At 40.8% G+C, this 20,135-nt stretch overlaps 1 protein-coding gene across 2 annotated transcripts in view; it reads left to right on the plus strand.

Moving 5' to 3' along the window:
* Positions 1 to 20,135, plus strand: part of LOC111857877 (kelch-like protein 29) — a 115,654-nt gene that overhangs the window by 38,176 nt on the left and 57,343 nt on the right. For both annotated transcript variants that reach the window (XM_023839094.2, XM_023839093.2), the window contains exons 2-3: positions 2,027 to 2,333; positions 19,021 to 19,168. In XM_023839094.2, the coding sequence (XP_023694862.1) occupies positions 2,070 to 2,333; positions 19,021 to 19,168 (412 nt within the window). In that variant the 5' untranslated portion in view covers positions 2,027 to 2,069. The remainder of the gene's footprint in view (positions 1 to 2,026; positions 2,334 to 19,020; positions 19,169 to 20,135) is intronic.

Genomic DNA, 20,135 nt, shown 5'->3' on the forward strand with positions numbered 1-20,135 from the left:
AAATATGTGATGGAAAAATGCTTGAGTTGATCCCCAGTTGGCAGCGTGAGAGGGTGGTACTATGGCTGCCTTTGGGGGGGGGGATAACCAGGCTTATTCGTGCTGCCTCACACCCCCCTTCTGTCCTTGGTTCCAGACTAAACTATAAATCCCTGTGCTCTAGTTCTTTTGTTCTTTTTGTTATTGTTCTTGATAAACCGCCAATTCCCCCGATGTAACATAGCAGTTTTCAAAATGTATTTTAAAAATACATTTTTAACAAACCCCGGAGATTTTGGTCTGTACATCCTACCGGAGATTTTGAACGTGTTCAGTTTTTCTGAGTGACTTCATTTACCTGCTTCCTCTTCTAGCCTTGTAAATCGCTCCGGTCAAACAGGGAGCGATTTCGTGGTCCCTTGTTTGTTGGTTTTTCTGGATTTCATTACGCTAAGTGAACTTTATTTCATTCATTAAGATTATTTATGTCCGTGACTGTAAAAACGTCACCTTCTGCGATGCAGAGGCCGTGTCTCCGAGGACCTGTATGTCCTACACTCATCGCAGAGGTAAGCAGTGATGTAAATGCTAGCGTTCGTCCTTCCGGCACACCAGACGGATAAATTGGCTTGTAAGAAATGATGGGGTATTAAGTCCTAAAAATAAATGGAAATGCCATGCAGCTTGTTACGGGCACTTTGGAGGGTGATCCCCAACTCCTGAAATGGTCGCGGGGAGCAATATTCCTCCATCTGCTGTGTGATTTATAAACTTGGGAAGCTGATTTTGACAGCTGCACTTTCTGGTAAAGTAGGATTTTTAGTTCTTAGTACTCTATAAATACTGCAGTCTGTTTACAAACGGCAAATAGTTAAAACCATGTTAAATTAAGCAAGCAATATTACATATGATTTTCCTTGATCATTTTACAAACGGTGAACATATGCATAAAGATGTTCACGTAGAATTTAATAATTGTTGAGGGTATTTTTCTGAATTATCACGATTTATACGAAGCAAGGAATATTGGGTGCCCTGACAAAATGTCACCTTGGGCCTCCTTGCTGAATGGAGGGGGACATCTCCATTGGTAGATTTATGTTAATTGGGGCCCCTTTACGTGTGTGTGTGTGTGTGTGTGTGTGTGTGTGTGTGTGTGTGTGTGTGTGTGTGTGTGTGTGTGTAATGTAATGTAATGTAATGTTATATATATTCTACACTGAAATTTTTATAGATCTCTCATTCTAATTGCTTTCCTTCTATGGAAATGAAGGGTATTGCTTTAAGGAAGGATAGGTCTAGTCAATACATTATTTTCTTTTCCGTTTGTATTGTGAATTGAAGCAGTTCATGAGACCCCATCGCTCATTGTTTGCTCTCACTCTTCACCAGTAGCTTTATTAGTGCTGCCATTTAAGAAGCATGCAGTTCCAATATGTCAGTGTTTTTCTCTTTGAATGTTTGCTTTTCTGATCATCCTCATTGTGCTCCGCATTCAAATCAGCTCGCTGGCACGATGGAAAAGCAGTTCTGGATTTTGAATGAAATGGAGTTTTTTTTTTTTTTTTGATGCAGCATTGAAAAAGAATTGTACAGGGACAAGGTGCCCTGACCAAATTAAATTTCCCCTGCATTTTCTTATGGTGGACATTAAATTGACCTCAATAATCAAAGTCTAGCAGCTCATCATGAGTTCCACTAGTGCTTCCTCCCCATTGGCTAGGCAAATGCCAACCAATCAGATTTTTTTTTCTTGTTTATTGTGAACGGGAAGTAAGTCAGTCAATTATTTTTAGAACAGGCTTTTTAACCCCTTACACACAAGGTCCCAACACAGAATCCTGCAGCCCACCCTACATCTTAGCGCTGGAGCTGGGCTTGTCAAAAACTTTCTCAAATAGAAAAGAGCCTCGGTAATGGCTCAAAAATTCTTTGGTTAGGACTGTAATCCATTGGATGAAGAGACGCATAGGGGACTCTTCTATTCCATTTGCCAGTCATTAGCCCTCCGAATAGCTTTCAGGGGTATTTTCCTTCTGTCTTCCAGCCAGGCTCCAGTTTTCTCCAAGCAGGAAGAGTGCTCTCTGGAGATGTCACGGCACCATAACCGATTCGAGAGAGATTACCGCGGCGTGTGGGAGCGGAGGGACCGGGGAACTGGCCCGGGGAGCGCCGCCAACAGCAGCTGCAACACGACCAACAGCTGTGGAGGTGCCAACAACCGGCCTGGTCTCCTCCCCCTGCCTGTGATCTCCTCCCTCCTTCCGACCCCCGTCTCTGTCGCCATGACCACCTGCAGCAGTGACCTGGTGTGCAAGCGCATCGGTCCCACCTCCACCTCTTCCACAGCGAAGGTACGTCTGGGTTTCTGCTCAAAGGGCGACTTGCTGCTGAAAATGCTAATAGTGGCAATTGTAATGTTAATGTCACACTAAGCAAATAAATATACTTTTAGATTCATTTCTGGATATTTTCCAGAATTTTTCGATTGAAGTGTCACTCTTGTGACAGGGTTGGCCTATAAGGATGGTTTGTTTGTAGATACAAAAAGTATTGCATCTTTACTGAATCTCCTCCATAAAATAAAAATAAAATGAATAATTTGCATAGACCGTTATTGATGTGGAGACAACTCAAGGATTTCAAAACATTAAGACAATCTCACCTATTTAGGGTAAATTAAAAAAAAATCCATCCATCCATTGTCCAACCCGCTTATCCTACTGGGTTGTGGGGGGTCCGGAGCCTATCCCGGAAACAATGGGCACAACCCTGGATGGGGGGCCAGCCCATCGCAGGGCACACTCATACACCATTCACTCACACATGCACACCTAAGGACAATTTAGCAACGCCAATCAGCCTCAGCATGTCTTTGGACCGTGGGGGGAAACCGGAGCAGCCGGAGGAAACCCCACGACGACATGGGGAGAACATGCAAACTCCACACACATGTGACCCAAGCGGAGACTCGAACCCAGGTCCCAGAGGTGTGAGGCAACAGTGCTGACCATTGCACCACCATGCCGCCCCCATTTAAAAAAAATATATTTATATTTATATTTGTTTTTTTTCCCTTTTACTTCCTTGAGACGCCAGATGAAAATGCTAATCAGTTGCACATGACACAACTTTTCAAGTTGATGAAACTCAGATTATGGCCATGAACCAACTTTTTTGCTCATAATTCCATTATAAACACATAGTTGTCAACTTCAATGGTCATGTTTCATACCGGAACTATATATCATGTATATGGCGTCCAAAATGGTTTCTGATGTTTATCTTTGGTCCTAACAGATACTGAAGGTATATTACAAGAGTGCATGGATTTTTTTTTTTTTAATCTTTTTTTTTTTTGTCTTCACTCCCTCTTCAAGAGTCTTAGTTAATTGGAAATTATTTCCCTGAGACCTGTAATGCATGAAACTCTATAATGAATCTGTACCACTTTCTTTCTCTGTAAAAAGGAAACAGTAGAGAGCTTTTCTACAGTGTATAAAATGCTAATGAGTTACTGAAACTCCGCTTAAGGGAAATGTTCAAATTGGGTTTCGCTTACCATACAAGATACTGTGTAGTCGTGTTCTATTGAATTAATTCAAAATCACCTTAATGCGGAAAATTTCACGTTAATACTTTTTAAACCTTAAGCCTTATGTTCTGACCTGAGTGAATCATCTCCATTTCTCAGGTTAAAATTGTCGCACAGAAAATGATATAATACTACAGTAATAAAATTGTGCCATTTGATGTGGTGCTGTTTGGGGGTTTAAATCTGACTCTTTAAATCTGTGACGAATGGATACTGATCCAACACATATTATGGCTCCAGGTGCCACATAAGTCTGCCTACGTAAGGTCCTGTACTGTATAACGATGCGCGCTCGGCGTTCCTGTCGGCTCGGCCCTGCGTTCAGCGGACCGCAGCCCGGGTTGCCAGGTTGTGCGTTGTGATCATCTGCGAGTGGCGGGTCCTGACCTCTTCATTAGGCGCGGGCGTCTTCTGATCCACGAGCCGTCAGATAATTCAGGAGGAGCCGGACGCCCTCAAGCACGTGTGAAAATGAGGCTAATCAATCACTACTGTCTGAGCCGCAAAAATGTACGGTAGGAATTTATGATTAGCTGGAAAGCAATTTGTAATGTTCTTTCGCCATTGTGGGACTGTGTCCCTGCTCAGTATGGATGGAACAGGCTGCATGACTTATTGCGAATACCTGATTGGTGTGGACAGCGGAGTGACGGCTATTTCGCATTTGGCTTCTTGTCACTTCCTCTGGTTACGAATGCATGCTGCCATCGCTTCCTCGACGTTTTATACGCACCGCAGTGTAACGTATGGTTCACGCACATCTGTCCGTCAGGCTGTTTTTGAAGAATCTGCTTGTAAGCATTTAATTTCTGGACATTATACATTTTCTGAGGGAAATGCAGAGAGCCATGTTCAGAATATAGAAAACCCAGCCTGTTGTGTGTGTGGTTTTTTTTTTCCATCTTCTTTAATGAAACGTGAAACAAAATGATAGATTTGTTCTCTGGCAAATTTATGCAAACAGCCAAGTCTGGTTTCAGGCTGTTGGGGGAATGTGGGGGAGGGAGGGACCTCCTTACGTTGTATTAAATCCTACTTCTATGATAAAGCTGTTATGATGCTTAAAATCAATTTTTCTTCCTATTAACAATGTATTCATTTCTGCTTTCTTACATTTGTTTTAGCCTAATTGGGGTGAGGGGCCGATAGTGTGGAGCTCTAAGCAGAGCAATGAGGGGCATAAAAAATAATAATAGAAAATAAGTGATCAGATTTTAAAGTTATTAATTGTCTTAATTACTTTTAGTAAATTCTTCAGTGACTTTTTTACAAACTGACCTTCCATGATCCTGAAGTGTGGTTCACATTAAAATATATATATATATAATATGATATGGAGGCTTTTTATGTTTATTACATATTATGCTAGCTGTAACAATAACCTGTCCGGGAGCTTCACAATTCCGCATAATAAATGCAGAATCTTTTAGCGGAAACTGCATACGTACGTCATGGACGTGTACCAGTGCCTCGCGGTGCGTTCCCAGAGCCTGCCATTTGTAAAGCTTTATGTGTATCAAGGACAAGTCAGCCGCATAATCTTAAAATCCCCCCCATCGCTCTGATAGCTTAACAACGCGGACTAATGGTTAATGCATTAGGCCTGTAATCAGAATGTTCTTCAGATCCCTGCAACGAGTGCCGCTATATTCTTGGAAGAGGCATTGAACCTTTATTTTTCTTCTGTATATGTCCACACACACACACACACACACACACACACACACACACGGGGCTGTACTCCAGTGCCAGCTGCACATCTACATGTCTCTGAATTGTGTGAGGAAACTGGAGCACGTGAAAACCCACATGTGCATCATTCAAACGCCACACGCCCGAGCGGCTGTAGCCTATTTCAAAGCTGCCCCCCACAACCCACCCCCCCACCCCCCCCCGGAGGACTGAGGTTGATGGCACTACCCACTGAGCTACTTAAAGAACAAAAGAACAACTTATGTAAAACTCAATTACCAAGAATGCCTGACTGTTTTTAACCCATTTTTTTTTAAACAATCTGACTTTATACTACACTCAGAAAATACACTCCACGGTGTCAAAAAAAGGTTTGATACTGAAAATATCTGAGGTGATGGAGTGCAAGTGAAAGAGCTCATGAAATTCAATTGGCAGTGCAGAGATTGAAATGAAGAAATAAATTTTTATATTTAGCGATCCAGTATATCACACCTTCATTACGTAACCGTGTTACGAACGAGGGAGCCGTATCAGTTGGATGAAAAGCCTTCCCAGCGATCAATGAAACGGCATGAATGAGCAAGGCTCCCGTAAGTGGATAGGACAGGTTAACGGATCTGTGGATTCATCTTTGTGTAGAGACCCGTAGTCTTAATCTTTACTGTACATTACTCAGTCAGGGTTATGGCGTTTTGTCTTTAAATGCCTTATTTAGCTACTTATTCACAAATCATAATTATTCAATATGTTTCATACCCTTCTTAATTTTATAAAACCATCAAGTATTTCATTGACCGATTCAGGTAAAAGCTCTCAAATGATATACACTGACCAAATGGTGTCATAAATGTCTTCTTTTCTTTTTTTTTTTACGTAATCATCTTAATAGCAGATAACCGATAATTCTGGAATAATTGTGTTAGAAATGTCTCAAGGCTTTTTATTGTAATTGGGTCATAAATACACAGCTCTTTCTGTCCTTTTAAGGGGCGCTAGTCAATCTTTTGAATTTTTCTTTTTATGTTTTTTTTTAAGAATTGGATCCTTAGCTAAAAAAAGATATATATAACCAACCTAGACTTCTTTTGTATTGAAGTGTCACATTTGCCATTTCAGATCTTTTTCTGTGCTGGTGGCAGAGAAGTATTTATTGTATTTATTTTTAAATGTGTTGGGAGTGTTTGTCAAAGCTTGTGACATTCAAGGTGTGCGAAGGTCTCCTCTCAGTTGCAGAGTTGCTTTCTACAAGCATGGAACCAATCTTTATAAGACTCTATGAGCATTTGGGGCTCTTGTATTAAGTGGAGTCATTCCACGCCGATTGTGATGCCCTGTGTGAAAACACCACTGTCACAAGTCTCGCTGTCGTCTTGTACTAATTAAGGTTATGAAACCATTACAGGGATATGGAGAAGGGGCAAAAAATATGCAGTTTCTGATAAGGCTGGCAGGTTTGCAGAGGTGATTAGATTAGTGGGTTCACACTCTGTGACTGTGATCGGAAGGTTACTGGTTCGAATACCGTGGTCGGGACAGTGATTTCACTACTGGCCCCCTGAGCAAGGACCACACCAATGGCCTTAACGCCAATTGTTCCAGGCACAGACTAACCCAGTTGTCTAATTTGTACAGTGATTTGGATAAAAACATCCGCTAGATAAATTAATGTATGTTTTTTTTTTTTTTTATGTTCGAACCAAAAGCAGTCCGGTGAACCAGAAGTCTGCGGTTTCTTCTTGTGGCTGCGTTCTACATGGCATATTTGCTGCCTGCAGTGTTGCATGGGTGCTACAGAAACAGCCCCGGGACGTATCTGACCCCACTGAGGCTCAAAGAATGCAAAGGAGTAATGCGGATGGAGTAAAGGCACGCCCCCCCCCCCCCCCCCCCACCTCGACTCAGGGGACAATGGGGAGCCTTGCATTACTTAAAAGAAAAAAAATATATATCTGTGTTGAATAAAATTGAACAGTGTCCAGTAATTCATTGATTCGGGGAATAGGATGGGCTCAAAATTGACTCCACATTTGCCTTTTCGACATTCTGGCAGTAGACAGGAGCGTCAGGTTTTGGAAGTGCCCCAACGGCGTAACGTCCTGCCTAACTGCCCCTAAATGACTTGTTTTGTGTTGCGTGGGCAGAATTGGTTGGGCAACATGACCTTGTTATGTGAGATCTACGTGACTGGGAATGCGGTTTGGAGAACATGTTCTGGTTTTGGGAGAGCTGGGCGATTTAACTGGTGACTTGCACAGCTTTGGCATCACCTGTGCAAAACGTAGCGATGCTTTATTTGCTGTTTGTACAAAAATGTGTAGGGGTATGTTGGAATGCTTTTCACATTTCACATATTCCACTTGCATGTGCACACACACACACACACACACACACACACACACACACACACACACACACACGCGCGCATGAGAGGAGCTTGGAGTCAGCCAGCGTGCAGCGCCCCCTGGAGGAATCTGGGGTTAAGAGTCTTCCTGATCATGGGGACCGAGTCTTAACCCTGAGCTACACACTGCCAAATGTTTCTGCCTCTTGAACCAACTTTTTACAGTTTTCATTCATTCATTCATTATGTCCTTTAAGCATTACAGAACGGGGAAATACAACCAAATGACTGAAGGTAAGGGGGAGGTGAGACAGACCCCCCCGAGCAATGCTTATTCTATTCTCCCTTTGCTTCATCTGATGTTGTTAAAGTTACTGATGGATTAATTTTCTGCTATATTCCCCAACTTTTGCTCCTGCTCCAGATATGAATTTCAAATGTATCTCTCATAATTCAGCTACAGTACAACACTTCAAGGTGGGTTATGCAGTTGTCATGGAATATTTTGCCATATTTCGTTCAGAATTGACCAGCAAAATTATATCTGTTTTGTTAAGCCGTCTGTGGCATGATCTGTTCTGTTTTTGCCTGACTGACGATTAGTCTGTAAGAGATCCCAGAATGTCTGGTAAGTAGATGCCGTTCATCTGCTTAAAGCTGTAATGCGTTTGTCTGCTATGGGGGAAAAACAGGGTGTTTTAGTGGCACAAAAATGCAACACTTTTAGAACTGAGCTCGAGGCGTGCATTCACAAATGGAAATGTACGTAGATGTTAGAGGCCGTTAAAAAGTAGCTGTTTGTATGATGAATTACTGCTGGTAGTGTGTAGGGCAAATAAGAATACAAAGTGCATTATAATCTCTTTTTAACCTAGATAAGGTGTCTCTGGGGGAAATTTAGGAGAGCTTTGAATACGTATTCTGCGTGGCTTACAACTGGACGTTTGCCGTCATTACTTTTTATTTTATTTTATTTTTTTATCTTTTAATTTTCTTCCAATAAGTGTCTGCAGTGTAACGGATCCTGTTCAGTGACTTCCCTGCCTCCTGCCCCATGCTCATCTGTGATGCAGTGCTGGATAAATGGTCATGGAAGATGGAGATTTTTATATGTGTGTCTGTGTGTGTATTTACGATATACGGTAGTATGTATTTTTTGAATAACAAAACTAAACTAAGCTGCACAGATTGTTTAGCGTGGCAGTCTTGCACCTCCACAACCCCCTCTCTGTATGTGGAGTTTGCATGTTTGTTGTTAACAATAATAAAAATATAAACAAACACACTAACTAGCTAATAATAATAATAATAATAATAATAAAAACAGATAGCACCTTTCACAAACTGAAGGTCGCTGTACATGAAGTATGTTTTGTATTGCACAGGTTTCCTCTGGATTGTCTGGTTCCCTCCTGCAGTCCAAAGACATGCACTTAGGCTAATTAGCATCTCTAAATTGCCTGTAGTGTGTGAGTGTGTGTGCACCCTGTAATGGGCTGGCATCTTGCCCAGGATGCACCGTGCCTCATGCCCTGTGCTGCCTGGGACCGGCTCCAGACCCTCCCCACAACCCTGACCGCAATATGTGGTTGAAATATGGATGGATGAATATACATCTTTTTCCAGTGCAACATGCATATTTGATGCCTTTTATACGTCAGAACTAAAGGAAACTTGGAAATTCATGCATTTTTTTCCATTAACACTGTTCAGCAATGAAAGCCAGACTAATCTGGACAAACGTGTTTTAGCAACGAGATTTACATTAAGTCTTCAGCATTTTTTTTTTTTTTAAAGCTAATTTCTTTTTTGTGGTGTGGGGGAAATGTATGTTCTGAAGCATTAGGTCCAACTTTATTGTAGAACAAACCTGTTTCTAAATAAACAATTTACAGAATCACCTTATTGTCTATACAACTGAATTCTTTTTACTAAAAAGCTATTGGCGTTCTAAATGAAAGTGAAGGGATTTTTAAGCTTTAGCCTTCGATATATGTACTTTTGTCAAGCAGCTGGTTAGAGAGAGTTTTTAGTTAGTTAGTTATTTATTTGGTAGACTGTAGATAGACACATTTGCTGTTCATTAGCTATAATAAAATACTTTATCGTGCCAAAGTCACAGCACTGCAAACAATGTCATGGTGCCTGGTCCTGTAGAGTGGATGAGCACTGTGACAGATTGTCCCATGGTGCCGTCTGATGCTTGGAGTGCCGCAGGGTTCCGCGGCTGGATCCCGTAATTTGGCGTGTTTAAAAATTGCCCAGAGGTTGCGAGGATGGCCTCTTAGGACACGGCAGAGTGGAGATTGGCAGCTTTAGGCGGCTTAAGGCGCTCAGTTAATGTCGGGATCCGAGACGCGGGTATTTTTAGTGGACACTGGGAATGCGGAGGGCAAAAACAGTGGCTGTCAAATAGATAAGGTCACCAGGTTTGTACTGTGTGGATAAAATGTTTCCAGCCACTTACCATCTGTCCGAATGTCCATCCATCTATCCCTCCATCCATCTATCCATCCATCCATCCATGCAAAAAACAATTATTGTGGTAATTGTGATCCTGTGATCAGGCCGTCAACTAATCAATTAGTTGCGGCAAAACATTACATTTAAAGAAAATTGCAAATGCGCTCTTTGAAAAACATCGAGGTATTTTTTTAAGTCTCCATTCGTGGTGTTTTTACAGTTATAATGAAAACATTGTTGAGAATCACTATTTAAAGTCACAGTGGCATTATGGCTGTACTGCCAAGTCAGCTTGCTTTGGCAGATGTTGCCTGACACTCAGTTCTTTCGCGATGCAAGATTAAAGTGATTCTACACTTTTGATGTATTGGTCTTATGTTGACCCTCTACAGACGAACCTGCTGTCTGAGATACTTAGCTTGCTAATGATGTATTTCACACAAAAAACTTAACATTGCTTGGTGGTAATGTCATTATATGCAATTCATACAGAATATTGCAAAAATGCAACCAATTGATGACAATATTTGTCGTCCATTATTTTTATTGCCCATTATTATCATCGACGTTATTGGCTAGTTGTTGCAGCCCTACATGCATCTGTTGTCTGACTGCTTATCCGGTCAGTGTTGCTGTGATCTGGTGCTAATTCTGTGAAGGGCGGGGGTATGGGTCCGGTATGGCGCTTGACGTCCTCCTTTGCGCATTTTTTTTTTTCCGAAGATGTAAAGCCGAGAGGCATGACGAGGAAGATGACGCGCTCATGGAGAAAGCCGGCGGAACACTTTACATCCGTAGACTACTCAAGAAACCTGATTAAATTCCCTATCCGTATAAATGTAGCAAGAAACATGTACTGTAACAGAAAACACAAAACATAATAAAATTGGTTTACCTCTTGGCCTTGTCAGTATAAGTGTACTTTCCAAAGCAAGTAAGCCACCGTTGAAATTCATTATTTCTACAGATTTTTTTCCCCATTCTTTTTTTTTCCCCTATTACAAAACCTTGGAGAACGATAGAGGCTGCTTTGCATAAATTTAACGCCTACATTCTTACAACTGAGTGACTATCTCGCCTAAAGATAAATGGCTAAAGTATTGTATGTCTATTGTTTTATAACTCATGTTCGTCTCCGTTTTTTTTTTATTTGAATTGCAAATTGAAATAAAGGGATGTGTGTTTGTGTACGTGCATTCCCATACTTGTGGAAGGAATTGCGGGAATGTTTTCTTCCCAAAAGGATAGTAAGTGCTGAAAATGCTCACCCATCCCCCAAAGTTAGTCAATCATAATTAAATTAGCTTTGTTTAAGTATGTAAGTGTGTTGAGAATACTGAGGGAACGTACAAAATGAAATTGAGACATTACTTGGTAGAAAGTGTGTTTTGGATATATTTTATTGATAATACATATCTGAATTCTTACTACTTTTAATTTAGTAATTAAATGCAATTACAAGAGTGTGTGCAGCATTGTGACACCATCAGCTGTGACTTTTGTCTACAGAGCAGCCTGTGCGGCTCGATCTACACCCCCCCCCCCCCATTTGCGTGTCCACTCAATCCCTTGTTACATTGCAGAGGGAAGTAAAATGGCCAGCTCAATTGTAAATCATGTTAGCCATTTAACACAGTGTCTGCAAATCTGATGGGAGAATGAATAATCACTGGAGCCTTCGGGTTTAGTTTTTTACAATATTAATCTTCGGCAGACTGTTGGATATTCCAGGCTGCCTTTTCCTGAACGCAAGACACTCTGATTTGATTGAGTTTTCCTTTACGTATTTCAATGGTAATACATAACAAAAATACAAAAAAAAAAATGTGAATTTTGAGCGTTTCATGTTTTTTAATTTAACATTTCATCTAATATTAGCATCCCGTCCAGGGTAGTCCCCTGCCTTGTGCCCTGTGCCCTCTAGGATTGTCTCTAGGCTCCCTGCGACCCTGTACTGGATTAGAAGTTGGAAGATGAATGGATGGATGGATGGATGGTTGGATTGATTTAATCTAATGCTGCACCTCCATATATCTTCAATATATGCGGTCAAATCCTAGGAACTGTTTTATCTAATATGCAGTTTAAAGTCAGTTTTGGTAACATAGTATTCTTATATAACCAATACGACTAGATTTAGGCACAGAAAGTGTTTCCTAATGTTATGAATGCTTTTCATGTTTTTTTTTTGTGGCTGGGTCTTTGTCTGTAATAGCAATATCTACCTCAGAATCACCCACGACATTGACAAGAGATGAAAGTAAATACAACTATGGTTATTGCCTATGCTGTCAAAGTGTAATATTGAATAGTAATTGATGGCACAATACTTCTATATTGCAAAACTGGTTCATATCACCCAGACAGGGATACAGGTGCATCCTGATAAGAGAGAAACTCATGCATGGTGTGTGATGTTATAGGTGGACATCGTTTTTTTGGGGGGGGCCATCTGTTAATGTTTTTTTTTATTTTATTATTACAAAGACCAAAGCCTACATGGAATAATAATAATAAAAAAAAAAGTCTAGCGAAAACCGATTAGAGCTCATGTAAGGAATTGCTCTGGCTTTAGAGGAAATGAACTTCAGAATTATATTTTATTTATCAGTTCGGTTGGGGTTAGTTTTCAATCTCTTTGTCTATTTGCATTGTTCCCAGTCGAAGCTGCTGTGCTGGTGCGCGACACGTTTTATTTTTGGTTGGATGGTTTATTTAATTTCTCCTCATTCTGTTAGTACCTCGGGATATTTCAAATCTGCTCAACGTGGAAGCGGATGGTGTAATCGGGTGGGGAATCTGGTTATAGTGGCTGCACAGCTAAAGTCCACTGGCTACACGCGAGTCACGTTATGAGGTGTCTGCACTTTATCAAGTCATTCTTATGGTCAATGTGTTTTGCGTTACCTCAGTAAAACAACTTAAATTTTAATCACGTCATGTGAGTGATGTCTTGGGTTAATCTAGGGTTTTAAAATTTAGATTTTACAGAAAACTGCTATGCAAACATGAATTTGTGTGTATTTAAAGTGAAAATCTTTTATCACTTTGCTAAGCTTTGCCGCTTTATAACACCTTGAGCACAATATCCAGCAAATTTGGTGAAAACTATCCCAGTTCAGTTACTGCAGTAGTAGAATTCATGGAATTTATTCTAGAATAAGCATTTCAAATTATTTTGATTTTTTTCATACTTTCCTAGAGGCTTGATAAGCAAAGCTTTAGAAAGCTTTTAACAACTTGATGGTAGAAATGTGCTTTAGTTTTCATTTGTTCAGAAAGGAAGCTTACTATGAATGGTGATCCTTGTGGCTTTTTTTGTTCTTGCACCAAATGTCTTGCTCTGAATGGGCTTGTAGTTAGAGCTTGTAGCTATTGATGTTGACTCTTTATTACTTGACCCTAGCTTACCTGTAGGTCGGAACAAATGGTGTAATACCACCGTAGCACTCAGCCGAGATTGAATCTGCTTACTCACAATGAACCTTCACAAACTTCCACATGGGAAGCTTGTTCATTCATTTCTTGCCAGTGCTTCCATTAATCCATCACTGGTGACAGAGCGCTGTGGTTCCATTATTGGACTTGAACCATTTCTTGACTTGCACCGTTTCCAGGGTTGCGGAGAGCCTGACCTTGAACTGCAGAGCCTGCTTGTTCTAGAACTGGTATGTTTATGCTTACATTTACCCCATAGGCAGTGGAGCCATTGCGATATTTTTGAAACATTTCAAGCTATTTAAATCCTTGTCTAGATTTGTGTAATTGACATATAATAATAAATACTGAAATACTTTTAATTGCAGTAATTATCAAAATTGATTTAGACATTTACAATTCGATGCGATTTTTGTGGTTCTGGCAAAGAGTGAAACCCTTAAATCGGAGGCCCTCCCCTACTGCAAATGGGCAGCAAGGACATCAATAGCAGTTTAATGGACCTATCAGTTTCTGTTTTGGGTGTGAAGATGAGAAGCACTGTTTGTTTTTTCACGGTTAGTGAGAGCAAGGCTCTGTGTTGTGATTATAAACATCGTTTGTCCATCGTCCATAACCACACATCCAATACAAGGTCACAGTAAAGCAGAAACCCGCCAGGAGACGCAGGGCTGAAGTCGGGGGATTGGCTTGGATGGAATTTCACCGAGGCACCATATGCTAACAATTCAGGCACAACAAAGGCGAACGTGCAAACATCACAGCCGACTGGCGGAGGGATCTCACCCTGTAACCATGAGGTGTCGTGCCAAAGACGTAACTTTGGTTTGAACGTTGGGGTGGTTGAGGTCTATACCCATTTAGGGGGAGACATAATTATTGGGGGGGAGGGGTTATATTAACCGGTTTTGATTATGGGGGGGTTTAGAAGCCCCGCCCCCTCTATTTTATGCCCATGTGCCATGCCACTTTGAGCCCCTGGAAGAGTTAATGTGTATGTGTGCGTTAGCTAAAATTTTAAAGTCCTCAGCTAAAAAGCATCGTCTCCATAATGAGTGCATATGATTCCCTTTAAATAAAAGCAGATGTTTGTGCAGCTTCTTAAAACCTCAATTTAAAAATGGAACGGGCCCATTTAGCAGCCGACGGCATGCAGCTGCGCTGGAAGTATCCGCATCTGAGAAGCGTTTGGAGGTCCGCTCTGCCAGCCCCGAGCGAGCGTGATGAACTCCCGTCTGCTAGCCAACTCATCACGCTCAAGGGAGCAGCTGGCACCGCCGGTGGAAACCGAAAGGGGCCCCAATGCTTGTACGCGCCTCCAAAATAGCTGTATTTCATGCTGCAAATGATCGATCTCTGGAACAGGGCCTGCTAACAGGATGTTGTTCACAGGCTGAATGCCCTGTGTCTTTCTGACACCTCAACGCACCGCTCCGCTGGGTCGACCCAGCCGTGGCCCCGAATTTCAGATCCACGCTTCGTCATCTCGTCCCCGGACGAGTTTATTTCCATACCTGCTACATCGCAATTTTGCTGATGGGTCCCGCTTCCCACTTTTGCCCTGTCTCTGCCCTCACAGCGAGACGAGTGTTGTGATATTTTATGCAAAATATAAAAAATTCCTTTGCTATTGTGACTGAAGCGTTTAGAATGATACTACATTAAAGAAAGGGGGGGGGGGATGTTTGTTGTTTCAACCTTTGGAGCCCAAGGCAAGAAGTATTGATTTCTTTGATATTTATCCCATATCAATTGGGGGGGGGGTGATCCTGTTTTATTTGTTTTATATGAAATTCACACCCTGATGTTTAAATAGAAATATTTGCTAAATTAATCACAACCCAAAAATTGTGGCAGGTTACATCATTTTAGTGGTGAAGTGTCAGTTTCAGCTTAGACTTTATTTGGGTAGTCCGTTGTCAGTTCACCTTCTTTTCATCTAAAGCGGTGTTTCCCAGTCTGGTCCTTGGGGACCCCGCAGAAAGTTCATGTTTTTAGCAGGGAGGGAGCAAAAACGTGGACCAACTGTGGGTCTTCGAGGACCGGATTTGGGAAACACTCATCTGAAGGTTTCAAGCAACTTAGAAGGACACCTGCAATTTTATTGTTTTCACAAGTACCTTTTGTTTCCTGTGCACCAAATCCATGGATTGCTATGAATTTTTTAATGCATTTTTCCCTCTTTTTCTAGGCTTATCAGTCATGCTCTGATAATGAGTATATTACATTTTGAGAGCAGCCTGCCCTCGGGAATGACCGACATAACATTGTTGACCACCGCTCTGGCAAAACAGCTGCACACTGCATGAACTCAATATCCTCTGTCTGTTAGCCGTAGGTGGCCTACACTAATTCTCCGGTGCCCATGACAATAAATATAGTTTGCTTGTGTGAGTCACCTGGAAAGGTGTTTTTTTATTTATTTATTTTTTTATTTTAACGACCAGCATAACATCAGTACTGAAAGAATGTGTGGCATGTTCTTACCTGTATTGAGGGCTTTACAAAATGCCTAGGTTGTTATTTTATTTGCAAAAACGATAAACGTTGCATTATGCTTATTTGCAGTTTGAAATGTATTCATTATAGCCAGTTAGTAATTAATCTAGCCTTTTAGTCTAGGTGGCCTATAGTAGGTGAAGTAGGCACTCACACTTTTTATATATATATAATATAATATGTTTTGTGTGTGTGTGTGTGTGTGTGTGTGAGTGATTGGAATAGGTAGAATACAAGGTTGACAGAGGATGATGATGATGATTGATTATTATGAATGACTGGTAGCAGAGGTGTTACCATTTTGGCTGTAGTGTTCAACTGTTCATATTCTATAACGTAATTGCACTTGTCTGTGCACTTGTTTTGTTTCATCTTACTTTAATTTTACATGGTTTTTAAGTGGAGCTACAATCATCCCTCTACAGAAATGTGTTCGGTGTCTGTGCGGTAAATAAAATGCTTTGGATGCCTCTCGTTTGGCGGCCTCCCTTTGCAGACGCCAGACCTCCGCTAAGCCCCATGCCTATTATCATTTGTTCACAGGTACATCCTGTCCTTGACAAAATGCTGCACGTGTTTGCAAACAGCTTGCATGCAGTAAATGATGCATTTGCAATGAGGGGCAAATAAGTTGGGAGAAACGTGTATTTATGCATTATTCAGGGCGAACGCCGCGTCGGCGCATAGTCTTCCCGACATGTTTGTGTCTCTCCAAGCTGCATTTTGAAAAAGCTTTAAAGTGCATTTATGCATCTGTATTTGAACGACACGTTATCTGGAAATTGTGCCTCTCTCCTGCTTCAGTTCCTGGCATCTGATGGATGAAACAAAATTCGCATATTGACGATTTGCTGCATTTAGTCTTTTTTTTTTTTGAGGTCTAGTTGAAGACATTGCTGTGTCATTTAATGCCTTTACCGCCGCTTGCACTAGCTTGTCCACACTTTTTCGGACAAAAGCTCCTACCAAATAAACACGTCTAAAGGTGTCTGACTCAATCTGCTGACTTGAACTTTCTTCGTCTACCTCCTGGAATAGCTGACAACTCTACTGTCATCCCGTGGGAGCAGAAAGGGATTGAAAGTACAAATAGACCCTAAATATGAACAGGCAGGTGCTTTCGCTGCGTAATATATGTAACCGAAGTCTTTTAGTCGCTACCTAGGGAGAAGTTATTTTTGTATGGAATGTACGAAGTGCATGTTTCCTTTCCGTTATCTATTCCTCATGATTTAATCCTACTTTGTCATAGGAAATCCTACTTTCTGTGAGGTTATCTGGAGAATAGAGATTTTTAAAGGGGGTGAGGTAATGGGGGGGGGGGGGGGTATTCTGCCACAGGTGCCTCAGCAGAGTGTTAACGTACTTTTATGATCTAGGTGAGAAGCTCTTGAATTCTGTCTATATAATGTCTATGCACTGAAAGAATAGTTGCAGGGATGTGACCAAATCTCCAAACCCCAGCTGCGACTGGGTATGATGCTCGTGTTTCTCACTTTCTACAGCATGTGAAATAAGAATATAAAAGCACGTAATGGCCTGTAAGGTCCACACACCAGTGGTGCTGAGGGATATTCCAGCGCTTTGTGTCTGTCATTTACACTCTGCTTTTCTCCCAAGCTTAAAATGAATATGTATATTTTACCTGTTTTTCTGTCTTCTGCAGCATTTACAGGTCAAAGTTTAAAAGGTACAAAAAATGCTGATTTTTATTCAGTTTTAATTTCATATTTTGCATAATGTTTTGAGAACTTCTTGAACCTTGGTAGGGGGAATTAATTCTCAGGTTCTATTGATCTTTCTGCTCAGTTATGGATCTTCCCAGTGTATAAATATCAACTTGAATTTAAGCTTAACCTTTCATAGCTACGACAGAAATATTCCAATAAAACACCCATGTTTTGGCTGAACCTGCCTGGTTCTCTTTGCTCAATGGCTGCTTCTGGCATTTTAAGAATCATCAAAGCATTCTGGTTGTTACAACTTAATCGAAGTGCCATTTCATGATTGATTCATTGTAATACTTTACTATAATACTAATATGTGGCAAAACACCAACCCCCCCAGATCCTCATATTACTGGTGGTTTTTCACAAAGCATTGGGGAAGAATTGGGATTACCAGGTTTTTAGGCTTCAGAAGTTAATGACCGCATTTCTGAAGTTGAGACAAGGATTTAGTAGGATAAAAACAAAATAAACACCTTTTCCATTTGTAAATTTATGCGGCAGTCTCCTCGTGGTAATTGAATGTCACAAATGACGAAAAATAACTCCACTTGAATGTCTGTGGAAGCAGAGTGACCCTGCATTGGATAAGCAGTTTTGATGATGGAGGATTGTTATCAGCAGACTGATGGTTGCTTAGTGACACACATACCATTGACTGTTTGTATTATTTAACCAATAGACCAAGTATGTGCTGCATTAATCACATTGTGTCTTTGTTGTGGTTTTTTTTTTTTTTTTTTTTAAGTAATTTGTATTCATTTAGTCCACTATCTGTTTTTTCTTTAAATCACATGATAACGTGACATTACAACATATCATAGCCTGTTGGAGCCATATTTAAAAGAAAAGGAGTAGAACGTCAAATGAGAAACAGCATGGGTTGGTGACCCTGTCTTTTTTCCTTTTAATTGCCTTGGGTGAATCTGTGATTTCAGGTTATCTCTGCTCTATAACCTCAATTTCAGTTATTCCGCACTGGGAGATGTGGGCCAACGTGGTTCCTGTTAGTAAATCGGTCCTTTCATTAGGCGACAAATAGCTTCTCTTACTTTTAACTTTAACAAAAAGAGAGGTTAGTAAGGGCAAACCTACCTATCTTGACTTCCATCCACCTTATCAGTGGAATAAATCTGGAACAATCAAGTAAACAAAGAATAAGGAAAGAATATTAATGAGGGAGAAAAAAAAATCTTGCCAGTAACGAGTGTGATTATTTCTGCTGATGATGATTAAAAGGTAGCCTGTCTGATTGTCTGCTCTGCTCTTCTCTTCAAATGTAGCTTTCTGGCCTCTCGATGAGTGAAAGTCAGCCGCAGGGGCAAATCTTGGCCCCAGGGATCCGATGGGGTCAGACGCCGATCGACCAGTCCACGCCCTGGGAGACGGATGAACCTCCCGCCAAACAGATGCGTGAGAGCAGCAGCGCAGGTACTGTGGCTCCGTGTTCTCGCGATGGTGTCTGTCTCGATGGGGCAGCAATGAGCTTTGTCCCTTTGCAACATCAGGGTAATGGTGTTGGGGCAAACTCTCCTGTTTTATACCTGCTGGTAGTCGTCTGCAAACTAAGGGTTTTTCACTGAAATGAAAATACTTGGAAAAGCTACAAAGTGCACTAGTCACGGCCTTCTCTCTCGAAAGCCTTTCCCAATTTGCACTGCTTTCACAGTATGTGTACGGAAAGCTCTCCCTCAGTTGCTAATGATTTAAAGGAACATTTCACACAGACCAAAAACAATATTAATGGGTGTGGGGGAGGGGGGGCTGTATGTGTTTTTTAAGGTATCTGTGTTTTGTTTGCTTTTGAAAGTCCTGTATAAAGATTAAAGGAATGAATCCCAAGTATTTAACCATGAGCTGTTTGTTATGTGCATCATACTTTGTGGTTATTTTATAGAATGTTGTGGGCAGGGTGCTGTGTGACAACAAACAGAAAGACATTCCATTAAACTCATTTCATAATTAAATACAAATGTAATTAAATCTGATTTAGTCAAATAATCAAAAGTACCATAGAGTTTCTTTAAAAGTTTTTCCTTTTATAATATGATTGCAGCTCTAACCCCCTATAGCTTTAATAATTATACCATGATTTGATAACGAACAAGCAAATCAATTAAAATAAATAAATGGATATGTGTGTGTGTGTGTGTATGATACATTTTTTTTCTTTTTTCAACTTTTGTTCCATCTTGCGGAAAGCTTCGTTTAAAATCTTGATCAGGCAGTTGTGAATGTTGTCTTCTCTGAGGCTTACAAACTTCGTTGAACTTAGTAAGAGTCGGAACAAAGTTTTACTGCTGGATAAGAACACACTTTAAGGCCAAAAACTAGATCACCTAGTCCAAGGAACTACATTGGGATATAAAAATTTAGTGACTTTATTTGCATTTAATTT

This window comes from Paramormyrops kingsleyae, chromosome 14 (assembly GCF_048594095.1).
Source record: "Paramormyrops kingsleyae isolate MSU_618 chromosome 14, PKINGS_0.4, whole genome shotgun sequence".
NCBI lineage: Eukaryota > Metazoa > Chordata > Actinopteri > Osteoglossiformes > Mormyridae > Paramormyrops > Paramormyrops kingsleyae.